Source organism: Postia placenta (genome assembly GCF_002117355.1).
Source record: "Postia placenta MAD-698-R-SB12 unplaced genomic scaffold POSPLAscaffold_2, whole genome shotgun sequence".
Lineage (NCBI taxonomy): Eukaryota > Fungi > Basidiomycota > Agaricomycetes > Polyporales > Adustoporiaceae > Rhodonia > Rhodonia placenta.
Window position 1 is genome coordinate 1,516,725 of NW_020169833.1, and position 26,217 is coordinate 1,542,941.

The 26,217-nt window shown below is 54.1% G+C and overlaps 11 protein-coding genes across 11 annotated transcripts; 7 read left to right on the forward strand and 4 right to left on the reverse strand.

The window, feature by feature from the left end:
- Positions 1-222: 222 nt before the first annotated feature.
- POSPLADRAFT_1064594 (hypothetical protein) lies at positions 223-2,158 on the reverse strand (the record flags this gene model as incomplete). The annotated part of the gene is made up of 4 exons (XM_024481822.1): positions 223-1,390; positions 1,440-1,775; positions 1,842-1,946; positions 2,015-2,158. 4 exons carry the CDS (start codon positions 2,156-2,158, stop codon positions 413-415), a joined length of 1,563 nt encoding a protein of 520 aa, XP_024342900.1. The 3' UTR covers positions 223-412.
- Positions 2,159-2,441: 283 nt separating this feature from the next.
- Positions 2,442-5,376, forward strand: POSPLADRAFT_1072877 (hypothetical protein; the record flags this gene model as incomplete). The annotated part of the gene is made up of 8 exons (XM_024482556.1): positions 2,442-2,459; positions 2,539-2,703; positions 2,757-2,877; positions 2,935-3,074; positions 3,131-3,246; positions 3,299-3,804; positions 3,859-4,811; positions 4,864-5,376. 8 exons carry the CDS (start codon positions 2,442-2,444, stop codon positions 5,125-5,127), a joined length of 2,283 nt encoding a protein of 760 aa, XP_024342901.1. The 3' UTR covers positions 5,128-5,376.
- Positions 5,377-5,531: 155 nt separating this feature from the next.
- On the reverse strand, positions 5,532-7,052 carry POSPLADRAFT_1131594 (hypothetical protein; the record flags this gene model as incomplete). Its single annotated transcript, XM_024484109.1, has 7 exons — positions 5,532-5,645; positions 5,701-6,039; positions 6,099-6,245; positions 6,299-6,646; positions 6,725-6,795; positions 6,854-6,950; positions 7,011-7,052. 7 exons carry the CDS (start codon positions 7,050-7,052, stop codon positions 5,532-5,534), a joined length of 1,158 nt encoding a protein of 385 aa, XP_024342902.1.
- A 151-nt stretch (positions 7,053-7,203) lies between these two features.
- On the forward strand, positions 7,204-8,135 carry POSPLADRAFT_1166081 (hypothetical protein; the record flags this gene model as incomplete). The annotated part of the gene is made up of 2 exons (XM_024487905.1): positions 7,204-7,352; positions 7,411-8,135. A coding segment is annotated over exon 2 (663 nt), but the record flags the coding sequence as incomplete, so codon positions are not given.
- POSPLADRAFT_1038506 (hypothetical protein) lies at positions 8,133-9,723 on the forward strand. Its single transcript, XM_024477395.1, has one exon. It carries the CDS (start codon positions 8,148-8,150, stop codon positions 9,660-9,662), a length of 1,515 nt encoding a protein of 504 aa, XP_024342904.1. The 5' UTR covers positions 8,133-8,147; the 3' UTR covers positions 9,663-9,723.
- Positions 9,724-9,891: 168 nt separating this feature from the next.
- POSPLADRAFT_1038507 (hypothetical protein) lies at positions 9,892-11,128 on the forward strand. The gene is made up of 6 exons (XM_024477396.1): positions 9,892-10,022; positions 10,085-10,150; positions 10,205-10,255; positions 10,317-10,568; positions 10,619-10,694; positions 10,749-11,128. The coding sequence occupies exons 1-6, from the start codon at positions 9,995-9,997 to the stop codon at positions 10,822-10,824; spliced, it is 549 nt and encodes a 182-aa protein (XP_024342905.1). The 5' UTR covers positions 9,892-9,994; the 3' UTR covers positions 10,825-11,128.
- A 207-nt stretch (positions 11,129-11,335) lies between these two features.
- Positions 11,336-12,768, forward strand: POSPLADRAFT_1177547 (hypothetical protein; the record flags this gene model as incomplete). Its single annotated transcript, XM_024488518.1, has 6 exons — positions 11,336-11,431; positions 11,485-11,615; positions 11,671-11,785; positions 11,846-12,248; positions 12,305-12,496; positions 12,549-12,768. 6 exons carry the CDS (start codon positions 11,339-11,341, stop codon positions 12,683-12,685), a joined length of 1,071 nt encoding a protein of 356 aa, XP_024342906.1. The 3' UTR covers positions 12,686-12,768.
- Positions 12,769-12,829: 61 nt separating this feature from the next.
- On the reverse strand, positions 12,830-15,285 carry POSPLADRAFT_1043607 (hypothetical protein; the record flags this gene model as incomplete). Its single annotated transcript, XM_024478351.1, has 7 exons — positions 12,830-13,108; positions 13,162-13,375; positions 13,428-14,773; positions 14,826-14,968; positions 15,020-15,103; positions 15,160-15,198; positions 15,249-15,285. The coding sequence occupies 7 exons, from the start codon at positions 15,283-15,285 to the stop codon at positions 12,830-12,832; spliced, it is 2,142 nt and encodes a 713-aa protein (XP_024342907.1).
- A 285-nt stretch (positions 15,286-15,570) lies between these two features.
- Positions 15,571-19,612, forward strand: POSPLADRAFT_1052790 (hypothetical protein; the record flags this gene model as incomplete). Its single annotated transcript, XM_024480313.1, has 7 exons — positions 15,571-15,693; positions 15,754-15,866; positions 16,115-16,375; positions 16,438-16,681; positions 16,733-16,802; positions 16,855-16,983; positions 17,037-19,612. The coding sequence occupies 7 exons, from the start codon at positions 15,571-15,573 to the stop codon at positions 19,610-19,612; spliced, it is 3,516 nt and encodes a 1,171-aa protein (XP_024342908.1).
- Positions 19,613-20,707: 1,095 nt separating this feature from the next.
- Positions 20,708-24,266, forward strand: POSPLADRAFT_1131129 (glycosyltransferase family 2 protein; the record flags this gene model as incomplete). Its single annotated transcript, XM_024484032.1, has 20 exons — positions 20,708-21,253; positions 21,309-21,416; positions 21,475-21,774; positions 21,831-21,990; positions 22,054-22,136; positions 22,193-22,215; positions 22,269-22,375; positions 22,435-22,448; positions 22,510-22,553; positions 22,609-22,840; positions 22,894-22,914; positions 22,968-23,042; positions 23,095-23,156; positions 23,212-23,363; positions 23,421-23,523; positions 23,578-23,602; positions 23,652-23,891; positions 23,945-23,971; positions 24,029-24,157; positions 24,216-24,266. The coding sequence occupies 20 exons, from the start codon at positions 20,708-20,710 to the stop codon at positions 24,264-24,266; spliced, it is 2,502 nt and encodes an 833-aa protein (XP_024342909.1).
- Positions 24,267-24,318: 52 nt separating this feature from the next.
- Positions 24,319-25,876, reverse strand: POSPLADRAFT_1064601 (hypothetical protein; the record flags this gene model as incomplete). The annotated part of the gene is made up of 3 exons (XM_024481823.1): positions 24,319-25,030; positions 25,079-25,549; positions 25,630-25,876. The coding sequence occupies 3 exons, from the start codon at positions 25,874-25,876 to the stop codon at positions 24,456-24,458; spliced, it is 1,293 nt and encodes a 430-aa protein (XP_024342910.1). The 3' UTR covers positions 24,319-24,455.
- Between the last annotated feature and the right edge of the window lie 341 nt (positions 25,877-26,217).

Sequence of the window (26,217 nt, forward strand, 5' to 3'; positions counted from 1 at the left end):
CTGTCGGAGGGTACGTATCTCTGACGCAACTGCTGTCTGCGCTTGACAGTTTACATTACTCCAGGGATCTCATTTCGCTCCGCAGCCAAGTCGGGCTTGCAGCCATTCATGCTCATTCTCCATCGCCAATCGATGTGGGAGATCGGCTCCGTCCGTCTCCCCAATATACCCCCAGCGATTGTTGGTGCTGGCAGACACATACACATTCTGTCTTATATACCTCTTACGTCCAACGTAACATTGGCTCGCTTTCTTGTTCATTGAATCTCTTCAGTGTATCTGAAGTGAATTGCGAAAGACTGTTACGAATGGTGAGCGCTCGCATCAAGCACGGGCATCTGAGATCGAGCGATGTTGTATGCGACAGCGATCGCATCGTGTGAATGCTGCATTAAAGTGCAAAATAAACACTTTACGACGTAGTCTTCTTGGCTTGGAGGACCTCCTCTAACCCCTGCTCCACTTCTTCTGCAGCTTGGCGGAAGAATGAGCGCTGACGATCCCTCCTCGCGGGCGGCCCCCTGCCAGGTACAGGTTCTCCGGCCGGGTCGTGCGAGCCTCCCGAATCGATGAACGCCTTCAGTCGGGTCGATATCGTGTAGTACCCTGACTCCGTCATTTCCTCGATTGCGATCTTGGACCGCGTGTCGCCAGTCAGCACGCACTTGCGGATGATGGCTTCGTATACGGCAAGCGGGGGCATGAACCTCAACGCCTTCATCTCCTCGAGATAGAAGAAGGCGTCTTCGTAGTTCGTCTGTGTGAGGCAGAGGACGATAAGTCGCTCGTACGTGCGCACGTCGGGTTTAATCTTCGCGTCCTTCATCTCGGAGAGCAAACGGTCACCGAGCTGCCTGTGCTGTGCAGCGATGCAGCCCGCCAGAAGAAGGTTGTACGTGTCGACATTGGGGGTGACGTTAAGGTCGCCGGCGGCCTTGTACGTGCCGACTGCACGTTGCAAGTCGCCGATCGCCACAGAGGCCTGAATAACAACGTTGAGTGCCGTGACATCAACAGCCTCCTTGCCCTCGTCCCGGATGGCCTCGAGGTGACCCCACGCTTCATCGACAGTGTCAGTGTCATGGGATATTGCGGTGAAGATGGGGAAAGTTGTTTCAGTGACAGGAATGATGTTGCGAGATCGGATGACACCAAGCATAGCGAGGGCGTCCTTGACCTTGTCGTCCCTACAAAGAGCCTCGATAATAGGGGCGAAATGGTACTCCTGCCATGAAGCACCAATTCGCTCGAGGACCTGCAGGACATCGAGTGCAAGCGCAGATTTGCCGTGCCGACCGGCCGTGTGCAGGACCTGCAAACAGCACCCTTCATCCGGCGTGATGCCGAGTTCGTGCACAACTTGTTGCCAAGTCCGAAGGACACCATATTCCTGTGGTAGCGGTGAGCAGACATCAGGCGATTGTGCTGAAGTAACCCACGTAGAATGATTCCGAGCATGAGATCAGTAGGTCGACCCAAACTTCGCCCTCCAGATGTCGAACTGACGACTGTTCGAACGACTCCGCTAGCTCTAGTGCTAAACGAGGGTACCCAGAGCGACCGGCTGCCATAATCAAGCCTCGGGCTGTCTTTAGGGTAGGGGACAAACTTCGTTTCCCCATCTCTGAGAGCTGTTGTAGGGCCAGCTCGATTTGGCCGGCCTCCACGTAGCGGAGGATGACGATCTCGTACGTCTGCTCGTTCAAAGAAATGTCGAACCTTCGCATGGATTCTAAGATATCCCACATGTGACGCGTATTCATGAAGCGCATAGTCTGTGCAGTGGAGTTAGAGTAAGCGTAGGAGACGCGCTAGTGAGCGCGCTATGGATTTCACCTCACATCAAGCAAAAGGTGAAAATGTTGACGGGTAGGATTGAGTCCTACGGCAAGCATGTCTTCGAAGATAGCGCGCGCCTCGAGGTCGAGACCATCGCGGATACAGGCCTGCAGCAGATGTGTATAGGTCGTGAGGTCCGGTCGCACTCCTTCTTCCTTCATCCTTTGACACACACGGAAGACTCTGCTAATATGTGGAGAATTAGCATGTCTGGCGAGGTCCATGTTGTGCCTTGCAAGAGGTGTTCTTTCATCTGCTCGGAAACGAGGATCCCCTGGAAGAGAATATGGCCTGTGACGAAGGCCAGAACGCCGCACATCGTCGTCCTGATGGTCTCCGACAAATATGTTCTGCGCAGCAACTGCGTGTGCTGTAGAGGCTTGTCGTTGCTGTTGCAAGATACTTTCTGACCACCAGTATGACTTGTCAGAATTGCCAGAATGTGTTACACGATACTCACTTGATGAGCTGAATATTAACGCTTGCACAGCGGACGACTCCGCAGCAACATGCGCCAGACGACCTTGCACATTCTTGAGTGCGTTTCGGGAGGAGGAAGCCAGCATCTCAGCCACCCTCGCCAGCAATGGCAGAGGACGAAAATGCTGGGCACACAGGTGGTGAGTGATCGAGATCGGAGTTCGTAGGATCTCGGGAATGCCTTTTCTGAGTTCAAAAATACACTATATTTAAACTCAGAAAAACGGCGTTTGTAGACAAATTGTGGCGGAGCTTGCGACGCGTCCCGTGGCCTGTCAGAGCGCGTCTTGTCTCGAACCACGCGTGGTCGTTACGCGATACCCTCCTCCCGTCTGCCACACTGGTGGTCGCGCGCGTAAACTTCTTGGATACCCTCACATCATGGTGTGTGCAGTGATCAAATGCTGCCAAATACTGGCTGAAACTTACTTGACTAGTTCTATTCCGAAGCTATTCTCTCGCGCCGAGGGCCGCTCGCGAAAGTATGGCTTGCGGCCCACATGGAGCGCAAGCTCTCCAAAACCCAAACGCTACAAACGGACATCGAGCAGTCGGTCGGTGAGTATCCCGCACTTGTTGTATCCATGTCATGACTTAATCTGTGCAATTGCCCAGGTGCCATTATGGGCCAGGAAGTAGAGGTCATGGCTCTTCGCTTGAGTGGCCAATTACTCCTGGGTGTTGTCCGCATCTACAGCCGAAAAGCTAAATATCTCTTGGACGACTGTAACGAGGCACTGCTCAAGATCAAGATGGTATGATTCAGATCACCTATCGCGGTTCCCTGTCTTCTGATGCCAGTATTCTCCAGGCCTTCCGTCCTGGCGTCGTGGACATGACGGAAGATCAATTAGCGGTCAACCAGAACGCTATCACTCTCCAGGGTAACCAGCTTGACCTGGATGCACTGTTGCCCGACATCAACTGGTACGTCACTCCTTGTGTACCTTGTGCACTATGACCTCACCTTGCGTTTTAGGGACATGGACTTTGAAGAGAGACCAATACATGTTGGAGGACACCACATCGCTAGGGCCGCAGATATCACTCTGGTTACTGCTGACGATTTCCAATTCGACCTTGACGACCCCGGATATGGTTTTGATCTTGGGCCCTCGGACGGAATAGGGTCGCAGGATTATGATCCTCTCGGTATTGATTTCGGGGAGGGACCTGTCAGCGTACACGACAATGAGTCGCAAATGGAAGAGGACAGCATGAGTGTCGAATTTGGACGAGACGCCGCACCTGCAAGGCGCCCACGAGAATCTCTGGCTTCGCACCTGTTGGGGAGACCAGGTGGCGATGCCGACTTGGATATACTCTCCGTTCGCAGCAGAGAAGCTTCAATGCAGCCCTTCCGTGACGACATGGACTTTGGGTTTGGCCCAGATATGGGCGACATTGACATCGGAATCAGCTTTGAGCCAATGGATGACCAAGCCCCCACTCCTCGCACTCCCCGCCTCACTCCTTCTCGAGCATGTAAGTTCTCTTTAGTAATCCTACCTCCAGAGTTTCTGCGCTAAGCCACATCAGCCTCACCTCTTACAGAACCTCCACAAACCCCACCCCCAGACGTCGAACTGACTCCTCAAGTTGACGTTGAAGTGGTCAAGGCGCGGAGAAGGAAGGATAAAAAGCAAATATTCGACGCAGTGACAGAGCTTGCCGGGGGCCCTGGCGCGCGAGTGGGTGGTGGACGCGGCGCTGGGCAATCGCAGAGGCCGGATGTCAGTGGTATCGTCACAGAGAACCACTATCTACCCAGCTCCCCCGTCGTTATACGTCTCCTGGAGATTCGTGCCGATCCTATCTCGCATTTTCTGCCCACCAGGATCACGCCCGCAGGGACATTCTTCTCTGCCGCACCCCCAGGGCTCGCGCCAGAACTGGCTGAATTATTCATGCGCCCCGTCCAAAGCCTTGCTGCACCCAAGCGCCGCGGCGAGGCGGCAGACCAGCCTTCAAGCAAGAGGCCCCGCGTTGAGGGCAGTGTCGTCGGCGATGATGAAGTCGAGCAAGCACGTCGCGCAAGTGTCGCGCCAAGCCTCGCCCTTGGTAGTGAGACCCTTGGACGCGAAAGTGTTGCCGGAGACCTGGAGTTTGGTGATACAACTGGTGCGATGGAGGACTTCCAGCTACCGGAGTTCGAGATGGCACCTGGCGAGCAGATGGAGCTGGAGCGCGCACGTTCCAAGTCTGCCGCGCCATCCGAGCTTAGCCGCCTCACGACGCCACCAGCGGATGACGTCCCGATGCAGGAAGGGCAGGAGACCTATGCGGATATGCCGTGTCAGATTGCTGAATTTGATGAGCGTACTTCGTCGAGCCAGAGTGGTGAAAGCGGTGCAAGTCAGAGCGAGGACGGGAAGGGGTACAGCAAGAATACCGTGAAGGCGCTGACAATTATTCGCAGAGAGCTGGGACCCGTCACCGGGGAGGAGCATCCCGAAGACAAGGTGATGAGCTTCAAGAGGATGTCGCAGAAGGTATGCGTTTGGTATGCCTACATTTGGCCCAGGCCACTAATATACCCCGTAGGCGACCCGCCGTGCAGCGGCTGCTTTCTTCTTCGAGCTTCTGGTCCTAGGCACTCGCGACTGTGTCAAGCTCTCGCAGACGGCAGCCTTCGAGAACATCGAGGTGCGCGCGAAGGACAAGCTATGGGAGCGTCAGCGTCATGGTTCTGTTGCGCCTTCTGTCGCATCCGCGTTACGACAAGCCTCTGTAGCACCATCTGCAGCTACTTCGCCCCGGCGACATGGTTCGGTCGCACCATCCATCGCGTCCGCCTTCGGGCTTTAGCTTTTTATGATCTAACTACTCTGATGACGACTGACGGCCTTTCTATATGAACAATCTTGTCGCTTTGTCTCTCCACACGAGCTGTTACACCGTCTGGAATCTACGTCCTACCTATTGATTTCGCACCCATCATGGTCTTGTATTGACGCATGATCATCTATTGTTATGTTGCGATGCTGTAGTAGAAATTCGCTCTGTACCCTGTTGTAGCGTAGTGCTTCTCGCCAATCATCATATAACATATAGCACATGGCATCCATCGCTTCGAGGTATATAGTTTCCTATCTCTGGGCATTTATTCGCGTGATACAGGTTTAGATTCACAAGCTGCGATAGGTACAAGGGAATGAATAGGTATGCATACACAGATATGACTTCTCAACTACGTCAAACCCCCCATGGCATTACGAGTCTTCAAAATTGCTGTCAAACAGGTAGTTGGCCGCCAGCTCCTCATTCTTGTCACATGCAAAGTACGCCTCGATCACAGCTTGCCGAGGGAATCCAAGGGCCTCCAGCTGAACAAATGAGATATCAGCCTCTAGGCGCAGAAACAGAGAATCTCAGGCTTACACGCTGGATGGCAGCCTGTTCTTCCTCCGTAACATGTACGACCTGAGCGCCCGGCGGCAGACCACCCTCACCCTCCAAGTCATCCCCACCGCCTAAAAGCTGCAATAGCGCCTCCGGATTCTGCGCGAACAGCTGGGCGAGCTGCGGGTTTGACGCAGCAAGCTGCTGGATGAGAGGTTGAGCCAATGCAGGGTTTTGCATGATCAGCTCGCGGAGTTGCTGGACCTGAGGATGGTTCTGCAGATTCGCCATGTCGATCCCTGCTCCAGCGCCCGCACCAAGTCCGGCTCCAGCCCCTGGATGGTGCTGCTGCTGTTGCTGTTGCTGCTGTTGAGCCAGCTATGCAAAAAGGTGTTGGCAACGCTTGTGAGATAGAGAAGGGGGTGAGGGGTACGTACCTGGAAGAGGTTTTGAGGTGCATTCGATACAGGCGCGGGGGGAGCAGGAGCTGCTGCTTGAGGTGCAGCCGGAGCATTCCCAGCGGCTGCGGGCTGAGCCTGAGGTTGCGGGGCTGCTGCAGCGGCCTCCAAATGTGCCGGGATACCCTGTCAACGAAAACGTCAGCCTTGGAATATAGGCTATCAATACCTTGACGCACGTTGAACAAGTATTCGACCGCCCTGTCGGGGTTGTTGAAGCTGGCCCTTAAGGCACGCATGACCTGCTCCCGCTCGAAGCCCATCTCCATCATGTTTTGAATCGTCGACTGCAAAGCATCGCCGGTTAAGAAGGAATTTGAATCGCCGAACGCACGTTCGGCGGGCGTAGATACTGGTGTTGCCTGAGCGGGCGTAAGCAAGGGTGCATTGGGAGGCTGAGGGGCAGAGGCGGGAGTAGAGGGCGTAGTTGGTACAACAGGTGCGTCTACAGCGGCAGGAGCGGGTGTGGGAGGTGCAGGACTTGGCGCAGCAGCGGCACTAGTCGAAGCAGCAGGTGCAGGCTTGGGCTACAGAGGTCGAGGCCGAGGTGTTAGCTACTTGAGTGATTGACTTTAATATAACGCTCTTGATCGCACCTTCGACACCATCAGCACCAAGAAGTCCTTTTCCTTGATTTCGCATGATTCTATGGTCTTCGAGTCGGGAAGGATTTTCCCTGCGGTACGCCGGCCGTTAGTTGATCGATGAGACGAGTACTGGAGAGATGTATGCACCTGAGTAGATGAGCTTTTGTGATTCAACAGCGTGTCCCTGGTTCTCCTGGATCTTCTGCTTCAGGTCGACTACCGTGTCTGAGCCGTCGGCATCGATCTACACGGTGCCATAGTAAGATCCCGCCACATCTAGTACCATATGCATTGCTCGTCATACCTGAAAGACCTTCTGCTGGAGAGTCTTGACCGTAATCTTCATGGTGAACGACAGTGAAAGACAAAGTGGAGGACGTGCAATTGGAAGGGAGAGCCGCTCGGAGGTTACGCGTCCTCACGTGACGTGGAGTACCCCATGTCGGAGTCCGCTTGCCGGCTCTCGATTTCAAGTCTGTTGTTGCCGGCCATCCTCTCGCAATGTGCTGCAGCTGCCGCTAGCCTGCAGGCAGCGAAGTACGTATATATTCCACCCCGCGGCATCTGGCAACGCTCACTTCGCTACGCCCTTGTCGAGATTCGCTATTGTCGCCCACTGCTAAGTCACGCCTGCCCAGTTCGAATCGTAAGCATTGCACCTCTGTTGCCGCGCCAGCAAGGACTGCGATCTCAATGGTCTCCAGGGCCTCCAGCATAGCAAAACTCTCCGGCGCTGCCAATATACCTAACCCACGTCGTCACCACCATGGAGAACGAGCCCGGTGATGACTACATCAGGCGCACTGCCAGCTACATCAGAACGCACGAGCAGGGTCTTGCTGCCGCTGCTCTCCCTCGCAGACGACGTGCCAAAGTCGCGTCTGAGCCCTCATATCTCAACCCTTTAGGCTGGTTCGGCACCGACAGCACGGCACCTTCGACGGCGAAGCCTGTCATTCTGACGTTCGACTTTCACCACCTATTCTACCTCTTAATGCGTCTCGAAGCCTTGGGTATTGATATAGGGTCGTTGGACGTCCGAACGGACACCCCATCGAGGCCAATGAACTATATCAACATCTTCCCTGGATCTGACAAGTCAGACGCCCTCTCCCTGTTGTCGTTTCGCTCCTCGCTTTCTGCTGTTTCCCGTCTCTCACTGGGTGCCGGCTGGTGGGGCAGAGCGCCTCCACCAAATGTGGATGCGGAGCTGAAGTACATCTTCAGCTGTTTCACGAAGCTGCCCGCGCTGCGCCTGCATGCACCAGAAGCCAAGCTCATCGCGGAGCTGGCGAACGAGTCGCCAAACGAGAATGCTCTACCGCTCGATGCATTCAAGAGTCTGGAGACATTGCAGTGCATCAATATCGACCCGCGTACGCTCCTTGGCTGGGATCGGCTCGCGGAGTCTCTACGCAGCCTCTCGATCAAGAATAGCGGCATGGAGGACGTTTCGGACATATTCATTGCCGCGGTGATTGACGATGAGGCGCGGAGAAAGGGTCGCGTGAATGACACGCGGACGAGGGTGGTCTCGAGAGGACTCTCGCGTGCGACGTCATTCCACAGTACGCGGCTCCCCGATTCGGTGCCAGAAGACGAGGAAGAAGATTCTGATACGCCACCGCCGTCCAGTGTTGAGGACAAGGCGACATCGCCACGACCCGCAGAGCTATCATCGCTCAAATGGGCATTCCTCCGACATTTATCTTTAGCCGACAACGCGCTCACGTTCTTACCAACGACGCCGTTACCCTTCCTCACGTCCCTTACGCATCTCGACCTCTCATCCAACCTCCTGATCTCCATCCCGCCCGGCCTTTCGTCCCTCTACAACCTCATTTCACTCAACCTTTCGGACAACATGATCGAATCTGTACTTGGCATCTATACCGTGCTGGGACAGATTCTCCACCTGAACCTCTCACACAATAGGCTGGAGTCTATCTGCGGTCTAGAGAGGTTGCTTGCGCTGGAGCGCGTGGACCTGCGGCACAACGTCATGGAGGAGAGTGCAGAAGTAGGAAGACTAGCGACACTGCCAAACATTGCTGAGGTATGGGTCGAGGGCAACCCATTCATCGACCTTGAAGAGGGCTACCGCATACGGTGCTTCGACTACTTCTGGAAGGAGGGCAAGAGCATCTTACTGGACGGTACAACTCCAGGGTTCTACGAGAAGATGTATTTGACCACCGCACCGCCGCAGCAGATGACTTCCGCCCGTCCACCTTCTGTTGCATACTCGCCTCCTGTCGTTGCTGTAGGCAGTCCGCGCCTCACCAACGGGTCATCGCCGGCGACTTCCAGCCCACGCCAGGGCCCTTCCTCGCCTTCATCTCTGCCGTCGCATGCTCCCTCACCCCAGATAGCTCCTGTCCTAGGCAGAGGGCGGCGGAGGAAGAATAAACGCATCGTGGACCTGGACGGAGGCGATGCAAGTGAGGCTGGAAGCTCAAGGAGTGCTTCGCACACCCCCATGGCTTCGGACGTACGGCCAACCAGTCCAAAGCGTGCAGGGAAGGAGCCGGCGGCCGTTTCAGGATTGCGCTCGCCCGTCACTCCTGCTGCGAACGAGCCCATAGCAACTGGGTCATCGTCTGCAGCTACGCTTCAAGTGCGACCAGTGCCCCGGTCCCGGCATAGTCGACATGTCACAGAGTTTGTACCCTCTAATCGCGATATATCGGACGAAGTCACCCCCGGCGAGTCGGCATCTGTGCACACGGGATCCCTGCGCCGGTCTGCGACAATGTCCAAGTCAACCGCCCGCCGCTCGCGCATCTCTGCGTCAATGTATCAGCCGCCTAGCGAGAGTCGCGACGCCGAGGATCAGCTCAAGGAAGCCGAAGCCTTCCGGGCTCGGATAGAGGCGCTGCGTTCCGATATGGGTGAGGGGTGGCTGAAGGTGTTCAACCAGTCGCAGCTGGGCTCGTCGGGTGTTACTTCAGGATGACACAGACTCTCTTCTTGTTTATGTTATGATCATGGGATATATTCTAGTGTGTGCTGTCTGGATGCTCGCAATGCAGTAATCGATGTTTTCCGCGTGCTCGACGACGACGCTTGGCACTGGCAGGATGATCGCGGGGTGCACGCGGGGTGATTGGGTGAATGAAACGGCAGTGGCCGGGGTCTCGGCTGTTAAGGCGGAGAGCGCTCTGGGACTTGTTCTCGTCTGTCGCGTCGTACACACCGCGACCTTCTGTCTCTTCCCTTTCTCTCTTAGCCACATCCCGCCCCCCGTCGTTCCTTCGTTCCACGTTCTTTCAGCTCGCGAACCACATCATGGGTGCTAATCTTTCGAAGGCGTTGGGTGAGCATTCTACTCGGCCAGCAGCTATCACGTCTCCGGAAGCGCTGACAGGCTGGCGGCAGGGAGGTTGTTTGGGAACAAGGAAATGAGATTGCTCATGTTAGGTCTCGATGCTGCGGGAAAGACGAGTGAGTTCACTGTTGAGAGGCGCGTAGACCTGCATTGAACTTCGGTATTTGCAGCTATCCTCTACAAGCTCAAATTGAACCAGTCTGTCACCACTATCCCTACGGGTACGTGCCTTCCCTCTCCATGTCTTTTTGAACAAATCCAGAAACTAGTTGTGTGATGCAGTCGGTTTCAATGTGGAGACTGTCACGTATAAGAATGTCAAGTTCAACGTGTGGGATGTTGGAGGGCAAGACAAGATTCGTCCATTGTGGAGACACTACTACACTGGCACGCAAGGCCTCGTATTCGTCGTCGATAGTCAAGATCGCGAACGGATAGATGAGGCGAAACAGGAGCTGCACCGAATATTGAGCGACCGAGAAATGAAGGAGTGTCTCCTACTCGTCTTCGCCAACAAGCAAGACTTGCCAGGAGGTATGTTACTTCATGTGCATGTGGGACGTGACCTGACATACTGCCTGTAGCAATGCCACCATCAGAAGTTACGGAAAAGCTGGGGCTGCACCGGATGCGTGACAGGTCGTGGTATGTTCACCCTAGGTGCGTACGAGTATCAAGTGCTTCTGTGTGGCATGAGACCAACGACTCTCCCAGTTGTGCCACGACGGGTGAAGGTTTGTTCGAAGGGCTGCAATGGCTCTCGCAGAATGTCAAGAAACGCCAGCCATAGACGATCCTTTTACCTTTCGCCCCTGGAATCTGCTCTGTTTTTTCGGTCTGCTCGATACCCTCTATTCTGGCAATTTTGATCTCATGGCCCGCACGACGCATGCACGCTTGCACGACGGACATACTGGTCCACACGTCTTCATCCTCTTCGCGCTTAGCTACCTGTTTTCTCTCTCAAACACTAGGGATATCTTCTACTTACCCTCCTCGCCGGTACACGTATGTACACGCATTTTAATGGATACGCTTCCCAACTGCATCGCAATCGCCTTCGTTTCGTGTTAAATACTGCTGCAATCTCGTTGGAACGTGGTGTGATGATGAGTGTGTGTTTCTGACCCACCGGCGATCCAAGACTTGCTGAGGAGAACGATCAAGATGCTCGGGCACGTCGATAGCCGGCGGCAAATTATTCGGACCTCACGGCTGCTCATGATGACGCCTTCAACAGCAGGCTGCGATTTTGAATCTTAGAACGAGGCTTCGGCTCCTCGTGTCTGTTACTTCTCACCATCATGTCAGCTGCCCTACGAGCACAAAAGCTCTCCAGGAGCTTCACATCTCGTGCGGTGGACGGGTTCACCGGCGCCGTTGGGAACACACCCCTCGTTAGTTACTCCTTGCTGGGACTCGGAATCGTAACATCTCAGGACCCGCACAGATCCACTTGAAGAAGCTATCCGAGAAGACTGGCTGTAACATCATTGGGAAGGCGGAGTTCCAGAACCCTGGCGGAAGTGTAAAAGATCGCGCTGCGCTGGGCGTTGTTAGAGATGCAGAAGAGCGAGGGCTGTAAGCATGACTTTCCGCTGAACTACATCACACAGTCCTAAAGTGGTCCCTGAAGACTCAAACCCGGAGGGACCGTCGTAGAGGGGACGGCGGGCAACACCGGTATTGGACTGGCACATGTGTGCAGAGCCCGGGGCTACAAATGCGTGATTTTCATGCCCAACTCACAGGTGAATTTGCTTGTACACCTAGTGCGGCGACTTCCGTCGCTCACATCCGTACTTCCATAGAGCCAAGAAAAGATTGACCTATTACGCATGCTTGGTGCAGAGGTTTATCCTGTCCCCGCCGTCGCGTACGAGAACCCGAAGAACTACAACCATCAAGCGCGCGATTTCGCGAAGAGTCTGCCGAATTCAATCTGGACAGACCAATTTGACAACACCGCGAATGCGAATGCGCACTATCTCTCCACTGGCCCGGAAATCTGGGAACAAACAGGCGGGCAGGTTGACGGCTTCATCTGCGCGACGGGTACTGGGGGCACACTGGCGGGTACGGGCAGGTACCTGAAGGAGAAGAGCGACGGCAAGACGCAAGTGTGGCTGGCTGACCCCCCTGGCAGTGTACTCTACAGCTACATTAGCAGTGGTGGTAAGTTGACCGAGAGAAGCGGAGGGTCGATCACGGAGGGTGCGTATTTGTCTTTCTACGTTGCAGACACTTTCAACTGAACATTTATGCGTCAGGTATCGGCCAGGGCCGTATCACGAACAACTTGGGTACCTTCGTCAAGGACGTAGACGGCGCATTCAGCATCCCAGATACAGAGTCCATTGAGATGGTCTATGATTTGCTCGATGGCGAGGGTCTGTACCTTGGCGCAAGCTCTGCTCTAAATGTGGTTGCGGCAGTGAAACTTGCCCAGCAGCTCGGTCCAGGTGTGCTGGCTAAGATGCATTGAAGTATTGGCTTTTGCTGACTTCGCCGCAGGCAAGACGATCGCAACCATCCTGTGCGACGGGGCGTACAGATATCAGAGCCGTCTGTTCTCAAAGGAATGGCTCAAGGCAAAAGGGCTGGAAGATGCGATTCCTCTTCACTTGAAAAAGTACGCTGTACTGGACTAGGCAGGCGTTCGCTGGATATTCTCCGGGTCTTGGTTACCTCGCCGAACGGCGGCCATCTAAAGCATTCGCATCTTTGGGCCGCACAACGATACTTTGAATGAAAAGACAGAACGAACAGGTATGTAGATGAGAGGGTTTTCTTCGTTACATGATCTCGTCCAACGTCATTCCTCCCTGTTCGTACTCCATTTCTGGCATGGACGCGAGTCTTGCGCTGGGAACGGATATGGATTTGCCATGTTCAACGCCCTTGCTGATACTTAAACCCTGTGTGACCATTGGGGCGCGCTCTACACGAGTAACCGCCGTTCTCGGTTTGTACTCTGATGGGATTGCGACCGACTTGTAGAGCGCAATTTCATACTGCAGATCCTCATTGTGAGCTTGCACAGCGTCTCGATCTCGCGATGTCATGAGAAGTTTCTGCATAATGGATCAACGCCGGGACATCGACGATGCAAACTGTAGGGGCTCACCTGTTTCGTTTCATGCAGCTCCCGTCTGATTTTGTCGACGTACACGATACGCTGCGCCGGATTCCTGTGGCCGACGATCTCGGCGTTGAACTTGCTAAGTCGTACTGCTTCCTCCTCTGCCAAAGCATTCTTTGCGACGAGCGCGTCTACTTCCTCCAGGAGACCGTTGTACGCCTCCTGGTACTGCTCTGCTTGGGCTAGATCCGAAGTCAATCTATGCAGGACAAATCAGCTTCTGTATGTCATCACCGCAAGCTAGAACATACTGCTCGATCTCCGCTTGCAATCCTTCTTCTGCCATCCGACTCTTATGAACCGTATCCGCAAGACGTGTGTTCGCGTCCTTCTCCTTTTGAAGCAACTGTTCACCCTTTGATGCCTCTTGTTGCATCTGAGCACGAGTGTTATCAAGATCCTTCCTCAAGGCAGCCTCTAGTGCCTGACACTTCTCGAGGGCAACCTTTGTTTCCACCAATTGTTCCTGAGCATTTGCACAGTCCTCTTGTGCAGTCGCGAGAGTTGTTTGAAGCTCGGTACATCTCGCCTGAGCGTCTGTCAGCTGCGTAGAATGCCGCTGCGCCAGTGCGTTCGTTTGGTCCAAGGCCTTCAGCAGAACAGAGCTGTGGAACACCAGGGCGTCGTCCCGAAGGCGATGTAGATCCACCCACGTTGAAAAGTCAGCTGTAATGCGCTCGTGAATCTCCGCGCGTGATCGCTGCAAGCCGTCCGCGATATTATCCAGGCAACGGTCGAGTTCCCTCCAGGCAGGCGGATCCGGTAGGGGGTTTGAAAGTTCGCTAGCCAGGCGAGCGTAGAAGACTGCTTCCTCGTCCGCTTCGCGGAGACGGGCTGCCAGGAATATGTTCTCCTCCTTCGTGTGGCGGACGAGGTTAGCTAGTTCAACAACCTGCCCGTCTGCGTTGGCCAGCTTGCGCTCTAAGCGGAAGACACGCAGCTGGAGGTTATTGCTCTGATCCTGCACGCGAATGTGGTGCGACTTGTGCACAGTGGCCGCTGCGAGCCTGCCGTACTCATTTGCCACTCGGGCCAAGAGTGCACGATGTTGTTCAAGTCTCTCCAGGAGCTCTTCTTCCGTATCAGCCGCCTGCGCCTTCAGATCCTCGAGCGAGGCCTTGGTGTCGTAGACATCCGCTCGTGTACTGGCGAGCTGTGACTCCAGATCGGATACAGCAGCACGGGCTTGCTGCGACTCCATATCTACCTTCCCCTTGACGTCTGCAAGCCGCGCTTCAGCCATTTCACGCTTCTTCTTCTCCGATTGTAGGCCCCTCTCCAGCTCCGCGATCCTTCTGTCTCGTTCGCGTAGGTCATCCTTGCGCTTCGCCTCAGCAGCCTGTAAGGCTTTCTTCATCTCGCTCGTCTCGCCCTGCTTCGCGGCAAGTTGAGTCCGCTCATGTTCAGCAGCCTTTAGTTTGATGCGCAGGTCACGCAGGTCCCCTTGTTCGGAAACGGTCGACTTCTTGAGCTCTTGCAGTCTGGCTTCGAGCTGTTCGTTCTGCTTCTTGAGCTTATCGGCACGTTCTGCATGCTCAGTGGCGGCTCTTTGAGCGCGACTGAGATCAAGTTTCAAACGCTCCAATTCCAGGTGATGCTGGCGAATTATGAGTGCAAACGACACATGGAAGGGTATCAGACATACTGACAGACTTTTTGCCATCTGTATGCACTCGCTCTAGTTCCTCCAGCTTACGCTGCAACACTGCGAAACGGTCCACATTTGACTTTGTCCCATTGTTCGGTGGCTTGGAGCGTGTAGCGTTGGTCTCAGTGTTGTACGTGCCTGGGCCTGTCAACAGTATTGGCGCCCTTCATCGCACGCGCTGGCCGTAGGACTCACCAGGAACGTCTGAGGGATTATCCTTTGTAAATCTGTTCGTTTTTTCTAGAAAGGCCCCACGCTTATAGGCATCGTATTCGGGATCTGTTACGCGATGCGTTCGGTTAAAGCCCATGACGTGCCATCTCATCATATCGCACCTTGGGGGTTGTATGCATTCGGACCGGGAACATCGGGGGCTGCAAAGCATGTCAGTGAGACCGTTTGGTGGAAAATATGGATTACATACCTTTTGGGGCGGGAAAGCGGGGACCCCTCGGGAACATCTTATCTTACCTTGTGGTTCTAATAACAATACTGCGTGTGAGGTCGTAAATGAACCAGACGTGTTCGACGCGTCCCGACGCGTTGTGGTCACGTGCAGGAAGAGGTTCCTGAAAGCTACCCCCACGTGATGGGACGCGACCGTGTTCACCGCCGCGGTCGCCAGTCGCGTCGCGTCCACCCCTGGCCATTGTCTAAAGCCTCTGGCATCATCGCTTTCACCTCTCACATATGAGTTGCCCATACATCTATTGAACTTAAGCTCGCTGGTTGCTGATTCAGAACACATGTCGGCCACTATCCACACGCCGTGGATAGCTAGCTACATTGTTGGAATTGCTGAATCGTACGGAGGAGACCTGTCTTCTGTTCCTGCGCGCTCAAAGGGAGCCAAAGCCCAGCTCATTAAAGTATGTTCTACTATATTCTCAGGACTTACGCACTCTAATTCGAGTCATCGGCCTGTATAGTTTCTGACGTATCCACGAGATGACCATGACGCTCAAATATGGGCGATGCTGTCTGACAAACTGTACACCGTACCCGTGCGGTTCAGTGTTGAGGCGATCAAGTCATTCAATGAGTACGTGGCGTAGTTCCATCTTCACTGGCCTGTACTGTGGCATGTATTGTGGTGTCTGTTCGGTTGCTGTACACAGCGCTATGCCGCCTCCCGATCGATCATCAGGGTCAATCCATGTTCGTAGCATCTCTTAGAGATGGTTGCAACTGTTACTTTACTCCCGAACCAGGGCGAAGGGGCCTTGCCTTGATGCTTTATGACTTCTGGGCTACATACACTGACTGACGTGTGGCTTTTTTCACCTCCAGGGACCCAATCTTCAAGGGAAAATCAGTCACACAGCATAAAACGGCCTTGATAACGCTCAAGAACTTTCGTCCTTTCTTTGCACGTTTACCAAAGGGAGGCGACCGAGGCATGTCTTCTACACAGCACCTGGCTCTGGATGTCGGGTCCTTCAAGTTATTAGGTTCATACGACGAGGCCGTCTGGGGAGATCCAAAGGATATCGAGAGTCACCAGGACATTCAAGAGTGGGTCAAAGGTCTGCGAGAAGACGGAGGCGGTGGGTGCGTCTCTCAGCCCGTACGACTCATTCCTATGCCCAACGTTCTTAGGCATCGCCTGTTAGTAACGTGCTGAAATTAAAGAAACTGGTACAAGAACCCGAGCGAAATCAGGCAGGAGCGGCCCCTGCCAGTACTCTGCCTCTAGCCGTTAGGTCTGATGTATCGCCTATGAAGGAGAGCTCGCGTAAAGTCAGGGTGGCCGCGAGGAAGTCTGCCTATAAGAAACCTCCTGCGAAACCTGCAGCTGTCCCTAAGCCCGCTGAACCTGAGGTTGATGCCATTAAAGCCTGGAAAGCACGCTGGCGTGTAGGTCTTGCCCCGTTTTCTTCTCACTTCCCCACTGACAACGTTAGATAGTCTTTCGTATTCAAGAGGCCGAAGATTCGTCCTCCACAGGAGTTCTTCGATGCATTCCGGAACACGAAGGGTGGGTGTGATTGCACGTTGTGAAAACAAAAACCCAACTAAAGTTGTTCTAGACAACAGTGGTGGCAACGAAGCCAGCAACCCGGCTGGCCAAATCGAAACCACAGTGACTCAGCCAGTAGATTGCCCTCCGGCGCCCTTGGACCTGGCTCACTCCCCTGCGCCGTTGCCAAAAAGGCCTAGTGAGTACTCAACAACGGATCTCCCACGGTCTCTAACAGCAGCTATTTCATAGGGCGTGATCCGCTCGATTTATCTAGCATTCCTGGAACACCTGAGCGGACGAGTCCTAGTACGCATGAGCGGGAAGAACCCGTACCCGCGACGCCGTCGCATTGGTCGCCTTCTATCAGGGGGACTCCCAGCCGTATAGAGTTGGCGGATCCCGACGCGTTGATGCAGGATCCCGACGAAGGACGGAGCCGATCCCTTGTAAATCAGCCAAACTTGCAGCAGAAGCCACGAGCCTCTCTTCGATTTCCCTCGCCCCCTGAACGTGCGGCAGCCCGCGCGCAACAGCCTGCTGTGGCTCAACATCATAGTGTTTTAGAACCGCCTGCTTCTGCTCCTCCCGCTCAGAGGCGTGGGTCTATCCTTTTATCTTCTCCGGCGCAAGAGGTATCCCTTGGACACGTTCCCTCCAGCTCCGCACCAGTAGCCCCATTCTCCTCTGCTATCCGCTCAGAACGAGGACCAGTCTGTCCACCCATGACGCGTCGGAGAGTACCTCTCCCTATCCTTGGACATCTCTCCCCAGACTTTGATGCGTCTGGGCCCGGGCGTATCCTTGTCCCGAACTCCGACACATCTGCCTCGCTTTCTCAGTCTCAAGCTCAGTCCCAGCGCTCGCCTTCACAAAGAGACAGCCAATCTCAGCGGTACTCCCTACAGTCGCTATCGTACGCTTCTCAGTCTCAGGAACACGGCCAGTCCCAGCCACGATCCCAAGGGCTATCACAGCTCCGGAACGAGACGCATCTTTCCCCATCAGGGCCAACGGGGAAGGTATCTCTACCCGCTAACGCGGAAGCTCCAGACGTTCCTGCCAGCCAACCAATCGCATGTGTCGAAAATCCTATTGTGCCTTCTGCGTCAGGAGCTGTGAACACTAATGACTGCGAGGACAGTCGGCCTGGCGGTGAAGTAGCCAGCAGTTCTCAGCCTGTGCTTGGTGTTGACGTCCCATCTACTCCCGCACCCAAGGCCCAAAGTGGCAGTGAAAGCGAGATAGAGGGTGAAGACGCTGACGACGAAGACGAACTGGGCCAAGTAGGCCACGATGATCTATCCTCGAATGCGGATCGGTCGCGGGCTGCCAACCGTGGTTCAGATACGGACGTGGAGTTGGATTCTGATGATGCAAGGACCAAGGAACTGGTTGACAAATATGGTGCCCATCGACAACAGGAGAGCTCAAAGGACACCGTCGACATTCTTCATCTGGCGCCATTGAGTGCTCGCACGGGGACACTGCAAAGGCTTGTTAGTATCAGCTCGCGTCGCTCGGATCAAATGCGTAAACGTATCTCTCAGGCTTCAATATTGTCTGGGCGCAGCCTCAGCTCAGATGGTCCGTTGCCGCCATCTAGTCCTGACGTGTTTATGAACGAGAAGTCTTTCCGTGCTACCCAATCTGCGTCTCATACATCATCCTCGCCGCCACCGCGATCGCCAGTCCGCCGATCGTTCGACACTCGCACATCACATGTGCAGTCGAAAATTCAGTCAGAATACATTGTGTCGTCCCGCGAACATGCGATTCCGACCCTGGCAGTCATTCAACCGTCGAACTCCCTGCCCTTGCATGATCCTGAAGGCTGGCGTAAGCCGTCCTTTATGCGCCAAAAGGCTGAACCCGAGAAGAAATCTGAAGACAAAACAAACAATGTGCTCGCGTCTGCCTCTGCGGCGCCTCTCCACCGCCCCAAACGCGCCATTTCTCTGTCCTCTTCCCCGGAAGCCATGGATCCCCCGCCGAAAAAACGGAAGACCTCAGCACGGACGGCGCATCCCGCCGAAGCCGTGAATGGTGCACAATCATTGACCAATAATACTAAGCAATCCGCAACCAATGAGCAGACTCGTACCAACCGTGTTGTGGCTGAGGTCCCGAATCCTAGGCCGACAATTCCTAGGATTGACAAACGCTCAGGCGCATCCACCTCAGTTGCACCTTCCATTGCGGGAAAGAAACGGAAGGCTGATGATGACGAGATGTTGAGGTCTAGATGGGAGGCTAGAGGTGCATCTCGACAGCCGCCAAAGGCCAAGCCGACAGCCGTGAGCTTCTATCCCTTGCTGGCATTGTCAAACAAGAAAGGAAACACCGGTACCAGCTCGCAAGAAGGCAGCAACCGGGCGCGTACGCTCGGGTCTTTAGCAACATTGTTACCGCACCATGCTCAACTTCTACAGACTGGCCAAATGGACGAGCGGTCAAGTACTAGTCGGCCAAGCGGGGCCAACAACCGGTCAATGAACGAGAAAGACAGCCACCAGCCACTTCGAAGCATTGAGCAAATTACAAGACCTGAACACGGCTTGAATCTGAAAGCAGCTCATCGGCAAGAACATGCAGGATATGGCGATCGGGAGGTTCCCCCAGGCGGTATTTTGAACATGAGACCCGGACATCCCTCAAACCTCCTGGGGGCGTACAAGATCGACTTCAAGATGAAGAGGCAGGAAGATGGGCCACCTATGATCATTTGGAAAGACCTCGAAGAAGCTCTACGGAAGACAGGGCGAAGAAGGCACAAGGACCGTCAGAAGGCGGAGCTGAGAATAGAGCCCCCTTCGCGGCAGAAGTAGTGGCTTTGCGCTGTGGATGTTTTAACTTTGTGATGGTCTATCCTTATTAATTTCTTTCTTGTCCCATCCGTGGTAATCAGACTTGTATCATTGTGTGGTGTCTCTGCGGTCGATTTGAGGCCTTGAGTAGTGTTCCTTGCCGTCACCTGCTTGGCGCGGGCCCGTGACGGCCCAGGGAATACGCGTAGCACGTGACTAACGCGTCTTAGTTCGACTGCGGTTGAGACGCGATCGAGAAGGTAGTTCACCTAGTTCAAGTCTCTGTTCTGACATCCAACTCGCGGACAGTCAACCTTCTGTCTCTCGGGCTAGCTCTCTTACACGTGAGAGCTAATATCACGCATTGCTCGTTCATCTCCAATACATATGGCAGCCCGACGCAAACCGGCGCCGTCCTACGCTCTGATCCACGACAATAACGAAGTGCAACAACCACAAGACATGCATGACGCTGACGAGCAGAACATTAGGCGATACACGCTGACCGATGCTCCTGCGCCATATCAGTCCTACGAAACAGAATATGACCTTCCAGACGAACAACCCGTCCATGATACACAACGACGCCTCTCAAGAACCTTTCCCCTACACAATCCGTCACTTCCCTCCGTCCCCGAGGCCACAGAGGAAAGTGTTAGCATTGCAGATAGATCCTCAGTGTCGTCTGGGGTCACGTATGTTGAATCAGATCGGTACTACAGCGACCGCCAGGATTATCTACCCAAAGTGTCTCACCCACCGCAAGCACCGGGGCAGCCCTCTTTGCCGACGATTACATCTGGAGAACCATTAGACTGGGATGAGTCCCAATGGCAAGGGGATAGTGACCCGTTTGTCGATTCTTCAACGCCTCAGGCTCTCGTACCCAGCCATGGAAGCACGCCTGCTTCCAGCTGGGACTACTCCCGAGCCCCAGCAGGTTGGAAACAGCCTTCCAGGCCTACTTCGGCATATAGTGCCATTTCAGCAGCACTGTCTACGCAAACCGAAAGCACTGGTCATGTCTACCAGCCTGAGGATCCAGACACATCCTACACCGGATCCCAGACATATTTAGACCACTTCCGGCATGACACGGAGGCGTATGCCTCGGGAATGTATTCTCGTGCGTCTTACCGCCCTCCGCGCTCCCGGTCTCCGACGCCCGCCGTAGACGACGAGGACTATCAGATAGTCGGCAACGACAGTGTGCATTACACCGGTTACTCTCCTCAACGACACTCCCAGGATCCAGAGAAAATTGCTCTGCAGCAGACTTCGTTGTACTATCAACCTCACTCAGAAGACGATGGAGCTCAGTATCTTGATGTAGAGAAACATTCGCTGTCGAGTGCTGCTTCGCCCTATACTGAACCAGATACGCCGGTGAACACCCGTCATTTTGGGCCTGCTCCGACAGGACGCGTCCTCCGTCGCCATAAGACGAAGAAGCGCGTACAACTCACTAATGGTAACCTCGTAGTCGACTTGGAGGTACCTCCGAAGCTTGTGCTGCCGAGAAAGGGGGAACCGGAAATGATGAAGATGAGATACACGGCCGTCACATGCGACCCGGACGACTTTGAGAAGAACGGTTTCTTCCTGAGGCAGAATGAGAGCGGCAGGACGACTGAATTATTCATTGTCATCACCATGTATAACGTCGGTCATGAAAAACGGCACTTACCTGACTATTTCTGACCATACTGTCTCACAGGAGGACGAGGTCCTATTTTGCCGCACGATGTACGGGGTCATGCAAAATGTCGCACATCTGTGCTCGCGCAAGAATTCGCGAACATGGGGACAGGATGCTTGGAAAAAGGTCTGCTCCACTTTTGTCCTGCATCTGTGCCACGATGTTAACAGCGCTCTATGCGCAGGTCGTTGTCTGCATTGTGGCGGACGGTCGCAAGAAGGTCCACCCTCGGGTCTTGGATTGTCTGACCCTTCTTGGAGTGTATCAACCTGGTGATCATATGAAAAATATGATCAACAACAAGCCTGTAACCGCCCATCTCTTCGAATACACAACGTCTTTTGCCCTCGACCCTTCTTTACATTTCAAGTATCCTGACAAGGGTATCGTACCCACCCAAATTCTCTTCTGTATGAAGGAGAAGAACCAAAAGAAGATCAATAGCCATCGTTGGTTCTTCAACGCATTTTCTTCTATGTTGCAGGTAGGGTCCCTGTCGACATCGTTGTAATATTTTTCTGATAAGAGACTCGTCCGCAGCCTAATGTATGCGTGTTGCTTGACGTTGGTACTCAGCCTATACCTAAAAGCATCTATCACTTGTGGAAAGCTTTTGATTTGAACTCGAATGTGGCCGGGGCCTGTGGAGAAATAGCTGCCTACAAAGGCAAGCGGTGGTCAGCACTGTTGAACCCGCTTGGTAGGTATCCTAGATGATCTGTTACGCAAAGGTCGTTGAACTGATCCTCTGAGAATCTTCTAGTGGCTGCCCAAAACTTTGAGTACAAAATAGCCAACATTCTCGACAAGCCAACGGAATCTCTGTTCGGATATATCAGTGTATTGGTAGGTCCCGAGTCTTGAGCAACCCTCCAAATGACGGTTGACCACGGGTTTGACAGCCCGGAGCGTTCTCTGCTTACCGGTGGGTCTGTCAGACGGTTATGAAACGACGTCTATGCTGAAGCGTGGAGGAAGGTATATCGCGTTGCAGAACGACAAACGCGGCAAGGGGCCATTAGCCTCTTACTTCAAAGGAGAAGTCCTCCACGGACGCGATACAGATATATTCACTTCTAACATGTGTACGTGCGCAAGCGAAGCATCGCGCAGGGGTACTAATAAGGGGTTTCGATTTGTGTAGATCTTGCCGAAGATGTAGGTTCTTCTCCCAGTCGATGGGATGACGCTTCATGGCGCTCGCTTATTGTCGGTTTAGCGTATCCTGTGCTTTGAGCTCGTAGCTAAAGCCAACTCCAATTGGTTGGCATCTCCTACAACATGTCTAGATTTTATAGCTGCTTATTGCATTTCGTAGGGTGCTCAAATACGTCAAGAGCGCCATCGCTGAGACCGATGTCCCAGACGCCCTTTCTGAGTTCATTTCTCAGCGCAGACGATGGCTGAATGGATCCTTCTTCGCTGCGACATACGCTGTTGCCCACCTCGGTCAGATTTTGGAATCGGGCCACAGCCTCAGCCGTAAAGTTTCTCTGGTGTTCCAGACGATTTACAACGTCATCAATCTCATTGCTGCTTGGTTTGCAATCGTGGGTCTGGCGGGTTTGTTTCGTCTCCGCACACGCTGAATCTATAACTCTAGGGCAATTTCTATCTATTCTTCGTGAGTGATTACTTTTAAAGACGTGGCTAAGTTCTCATCTTCCGGTGGACTAGATTATACTCACGTCATCTGTGGAAAACCCTGCCTTCCACATGACCGGGATCAAATACTTCAACATGATTGTTCAGGTATAGTTGCACACTAAGAGTCTTGTCACGACTCGATGAATGCTTTACACAGTTCGTCATGGGAGGCATCGTGGTCGCGTGCTTCCTCTTCTCAATGGGCAACAAACCGAAGGCGTAAGCTGCAATGTCACCCCTTGCACACAATCAGCCCTCATGATTGCTGCTCTAGGTCGCAGTTGAAATACAAGCTCTCGGCGATAATGTTGGCGTGCCTGATGGTCTACCTGATCTTCTGCGCGGTCATGGTTGCTGTACAGGCCGCGGGATCGGGGGGTATCGCGTATACGACCATGGTGTTCAGTGTCATTGTCACTTATGGCAGTAAGCGTATTACCATCAGCACGCGTCAAATCTGCTCACGCAACGCGCATTATCTAGTTTACGTGCTCTCCAGCTTGTTCGCGCTGGATCCATGGCATATCTTCACTAGTTTTATCCCATACCTCCTCCTGTCGCCCACGTACATTAACATCCTCAACATGTCAGCACCAATCTTCCCGTCGTCTATGTATCAGACACTGATTTAAAATCTCAGATACGCCTTTTCCAATCTCGACGACGTAAGCCTCCCTTCGATCTGCTGTCTGTCATTTACTCACTCGCTTTCAGATCTCATGGGGCACAAAGCAAGATAATGAAATTGAGTCCGACCTTGGGGCTGTCATTCAGAACAGCAACTCTCAGGTCGATGTCGAGGTTTTGACCGATGTCGCCGACGTCAATGGCATCTACGAGGAATCGCTTCTCAACCTCAAGCACAAAAAGCCCGTCATCAAGAACAATGCCGGCCCCAGCGATGCCGAGAAGGAACAGGCGGCTAAAGACTACTATGCGAACGTGCGCACGAATGTATGTCTCGCCACTTCATGACGCGAATAGTGAGTGCTAATGGCGCACCACAGGTACTACTGAGCTGGGTGCTGTCCAACGTATGTTCTGTCATTTCTTTGAGGCTGTTTATGTAAAGCTAACATCCCGTTTCATAGGCTGTGCTTTTGGTTGCGATTTTGGGCGGTGGGGACGCGGTAAATACATTCAACAGCGGCGATTCTTTCGGCCGTACCAAGGCATACATGACATTCATCCTCGCTTTCGTCGCCATCACTACTGCAGTCGTGAGCATCTTCTGGCGTGCATATATCAAGGCGCTCGATACTAACAGATCATGCGCAGCGATTTTCTGGCTCCACGATGTACCTCGTCGCACGAGTATTTACAGGCTGATTTTTCCTTCATGTGTTGCTTTGCCACTGTTGAACGGACCACGTATCATTATAATGTAAAAACATCTCTCGCAGATTTCACTTATGGACTACATTTGGATAATTGTACAAACTTGTTCTATACTGTTCCATAGTACTAAATCCGATCTACGCTCCTCGTAGCACCATACAAACCGGGTAAACGGGTGTCTCAACTGAATAGATAGGCATAGAAGGAACGTTCGGACTGCGTGAGAGGGGGCTCTACGCGACGCGCCCGTGTCAGCATGCGCCGTGCAGGCGAACGTGATGGGGAGGACGCCGCACGCCGCTGGCGCTCCCACATAGGTGAGCGGAGCGACGCCATACGCGGTCCCGCGCGCGGAGTACGGTCGATGTCGCCTAAGAATGTGTTGCGCATTGCTGCGGATATATTCTGCTCCGCCTCGCTATCCTCGCCATCCGCCTCCGCATCGGCGATCAAGGACCACTCGTCGTCGCTTATCTGTGCCGCTGGGAGGCTGACGACGGCAGGGCTGGGTGTGGACGGTGCAGAGGCCTCCTCGATAGCGCGGAGGTGGCTGACGCGGGCTCCAGGTACGGCCTCGGTATCGGAGCGATAGTCCCGGTCGGACAGGATGTCGGACTCGGTATCGAAGTCGGACAGAGAGGCCTCCGAGAGGTCTGTGACTGGCGGCGTGTCCAGACTGGCTAGGGCGTGGTAGTCAGGGCGAGTCACGTTTGGACGCAGCAGATATGTGAGGCGCTGCCCGGAGGTATCTTTGCCTGCGAAGCTGTCAGAGTTGGGAAACAAGGCATGATGGCGAAACTTACTGAAGCTGACTACATCGTGGTAACGAGCACAACAGTGCACGACGTAGCGCGTGAATGCGTCGTCCGCAATCCACCAGACCAGCTGCAAGGGCGTCCGCGAGACCTCCTTGATCGCCTCGGTGCTGCCCACAGGGATACCAGGGAAGCACACCTCTGCTGCAGCGTCGGGGGAAAGCATAACGCCTCCGTCCTTCAGCCAGGAGACGATCTCGCCTTCGACTTCCTTGACAAGGAGCTCTGTTCTTGGCCCAGACTTGCGCAGCTCTCGCCGCATGCCCTTTAGGCTCATCGAGAAACGGCCTGCATTTGCAGAGCTGGGCTCAGTGATTGCAGGAACGGCAGCTGGGATAGCATTGTTGCGCAAGAGGTAGTGTGGGAGGGGATGAGGGAAAGTGGGCTGCTTGTTTGGTGAGGTAATAGCATAGTCCCTCTTCGATGGGAGCACGATGTGGAGGTTGTCAGCGAAGCGAGCTGGAAATCAGGTGTATACACGGGCACGAGGCGGGTGCGAGGCGATTAGGGCCAGTCGGGAAAGCAGGCGAGACACAAACCGTTCTCCTTCCGGCGGATCCACCGCCTGCCTTCCTTGTCGTCTCGCTTGTTCTTCTTAGGAACAGACGGCGCAACGATCTGCGCTCTGTCGACTGCTACTCGCAGATGCGCATATCGGTCGGCCAGTCCCGGCGCTCGCAATATCGCAGGGAACGACATTGGGACTGGCCCAACAACCTTGTCCACACTGGTGGGGGCCTGCGCAGGACCGGTAGAAAGGGACTGAACAGCAACTGAGCGTTCCATGACTGTGTGAGCGAAGGAGACGGGAGGGGGGGGGGGGATAAGGAGCAGGTCTGAGGCAACCTGTGCGGGGTCCCTCAGCTATCCGCGCTGATGCCGCTCTGCACTCCTACTTCCGATCCGACACTTTGACTCGGGCAGACAACCTCCATTGGGCTATGTTTCACAAAGGCTCCGATAACTCATAAGCAGAGATATATGATTCAGGTATTCTGCTCAAGTTCTGCAAGCAAGTCTGATGCGAGTATCTGGGTGAAAGTCGCTGCCCCAGCCACCATGTATGGCCGCGACATACCAATCACACATAGGATGGAGATACCCATGAGCAGTGAAGCCACCGCTCT

Excerpts from the sequence above, each read along its gene's own strand:
- POSPLADRAFT_1038507 (XM_024477396.1), top strand. The coding sequence starts at position 9,995 with ATGGGTGCTAATCTTTCGAAGGCGTTGG. Across the intron at positions 10,023-10,084 it reads TAATCTTTCGAAGGCGTTGG|GGAGGTTGTTTGGGAACAAG; the intron begins GTGAGCATTCTA and ends GGCTGGCGGCAG. Across the intron at positions 10,695-10,748 it reads TCGTGGTATGTTCACCCTAG|TTGTGCCACGACGGGTGAAG; the intron begins GTGCGTACGAGT and ends CGACTCTCCCAG.
- POSPLADRAFT_1038506 (XM_024477395.1), top strand. The coding sequence starts at position 8,148 with ATGGAGGACGTTTCGGACATATTCATTGCCGCGGTGATTGACGATGAG.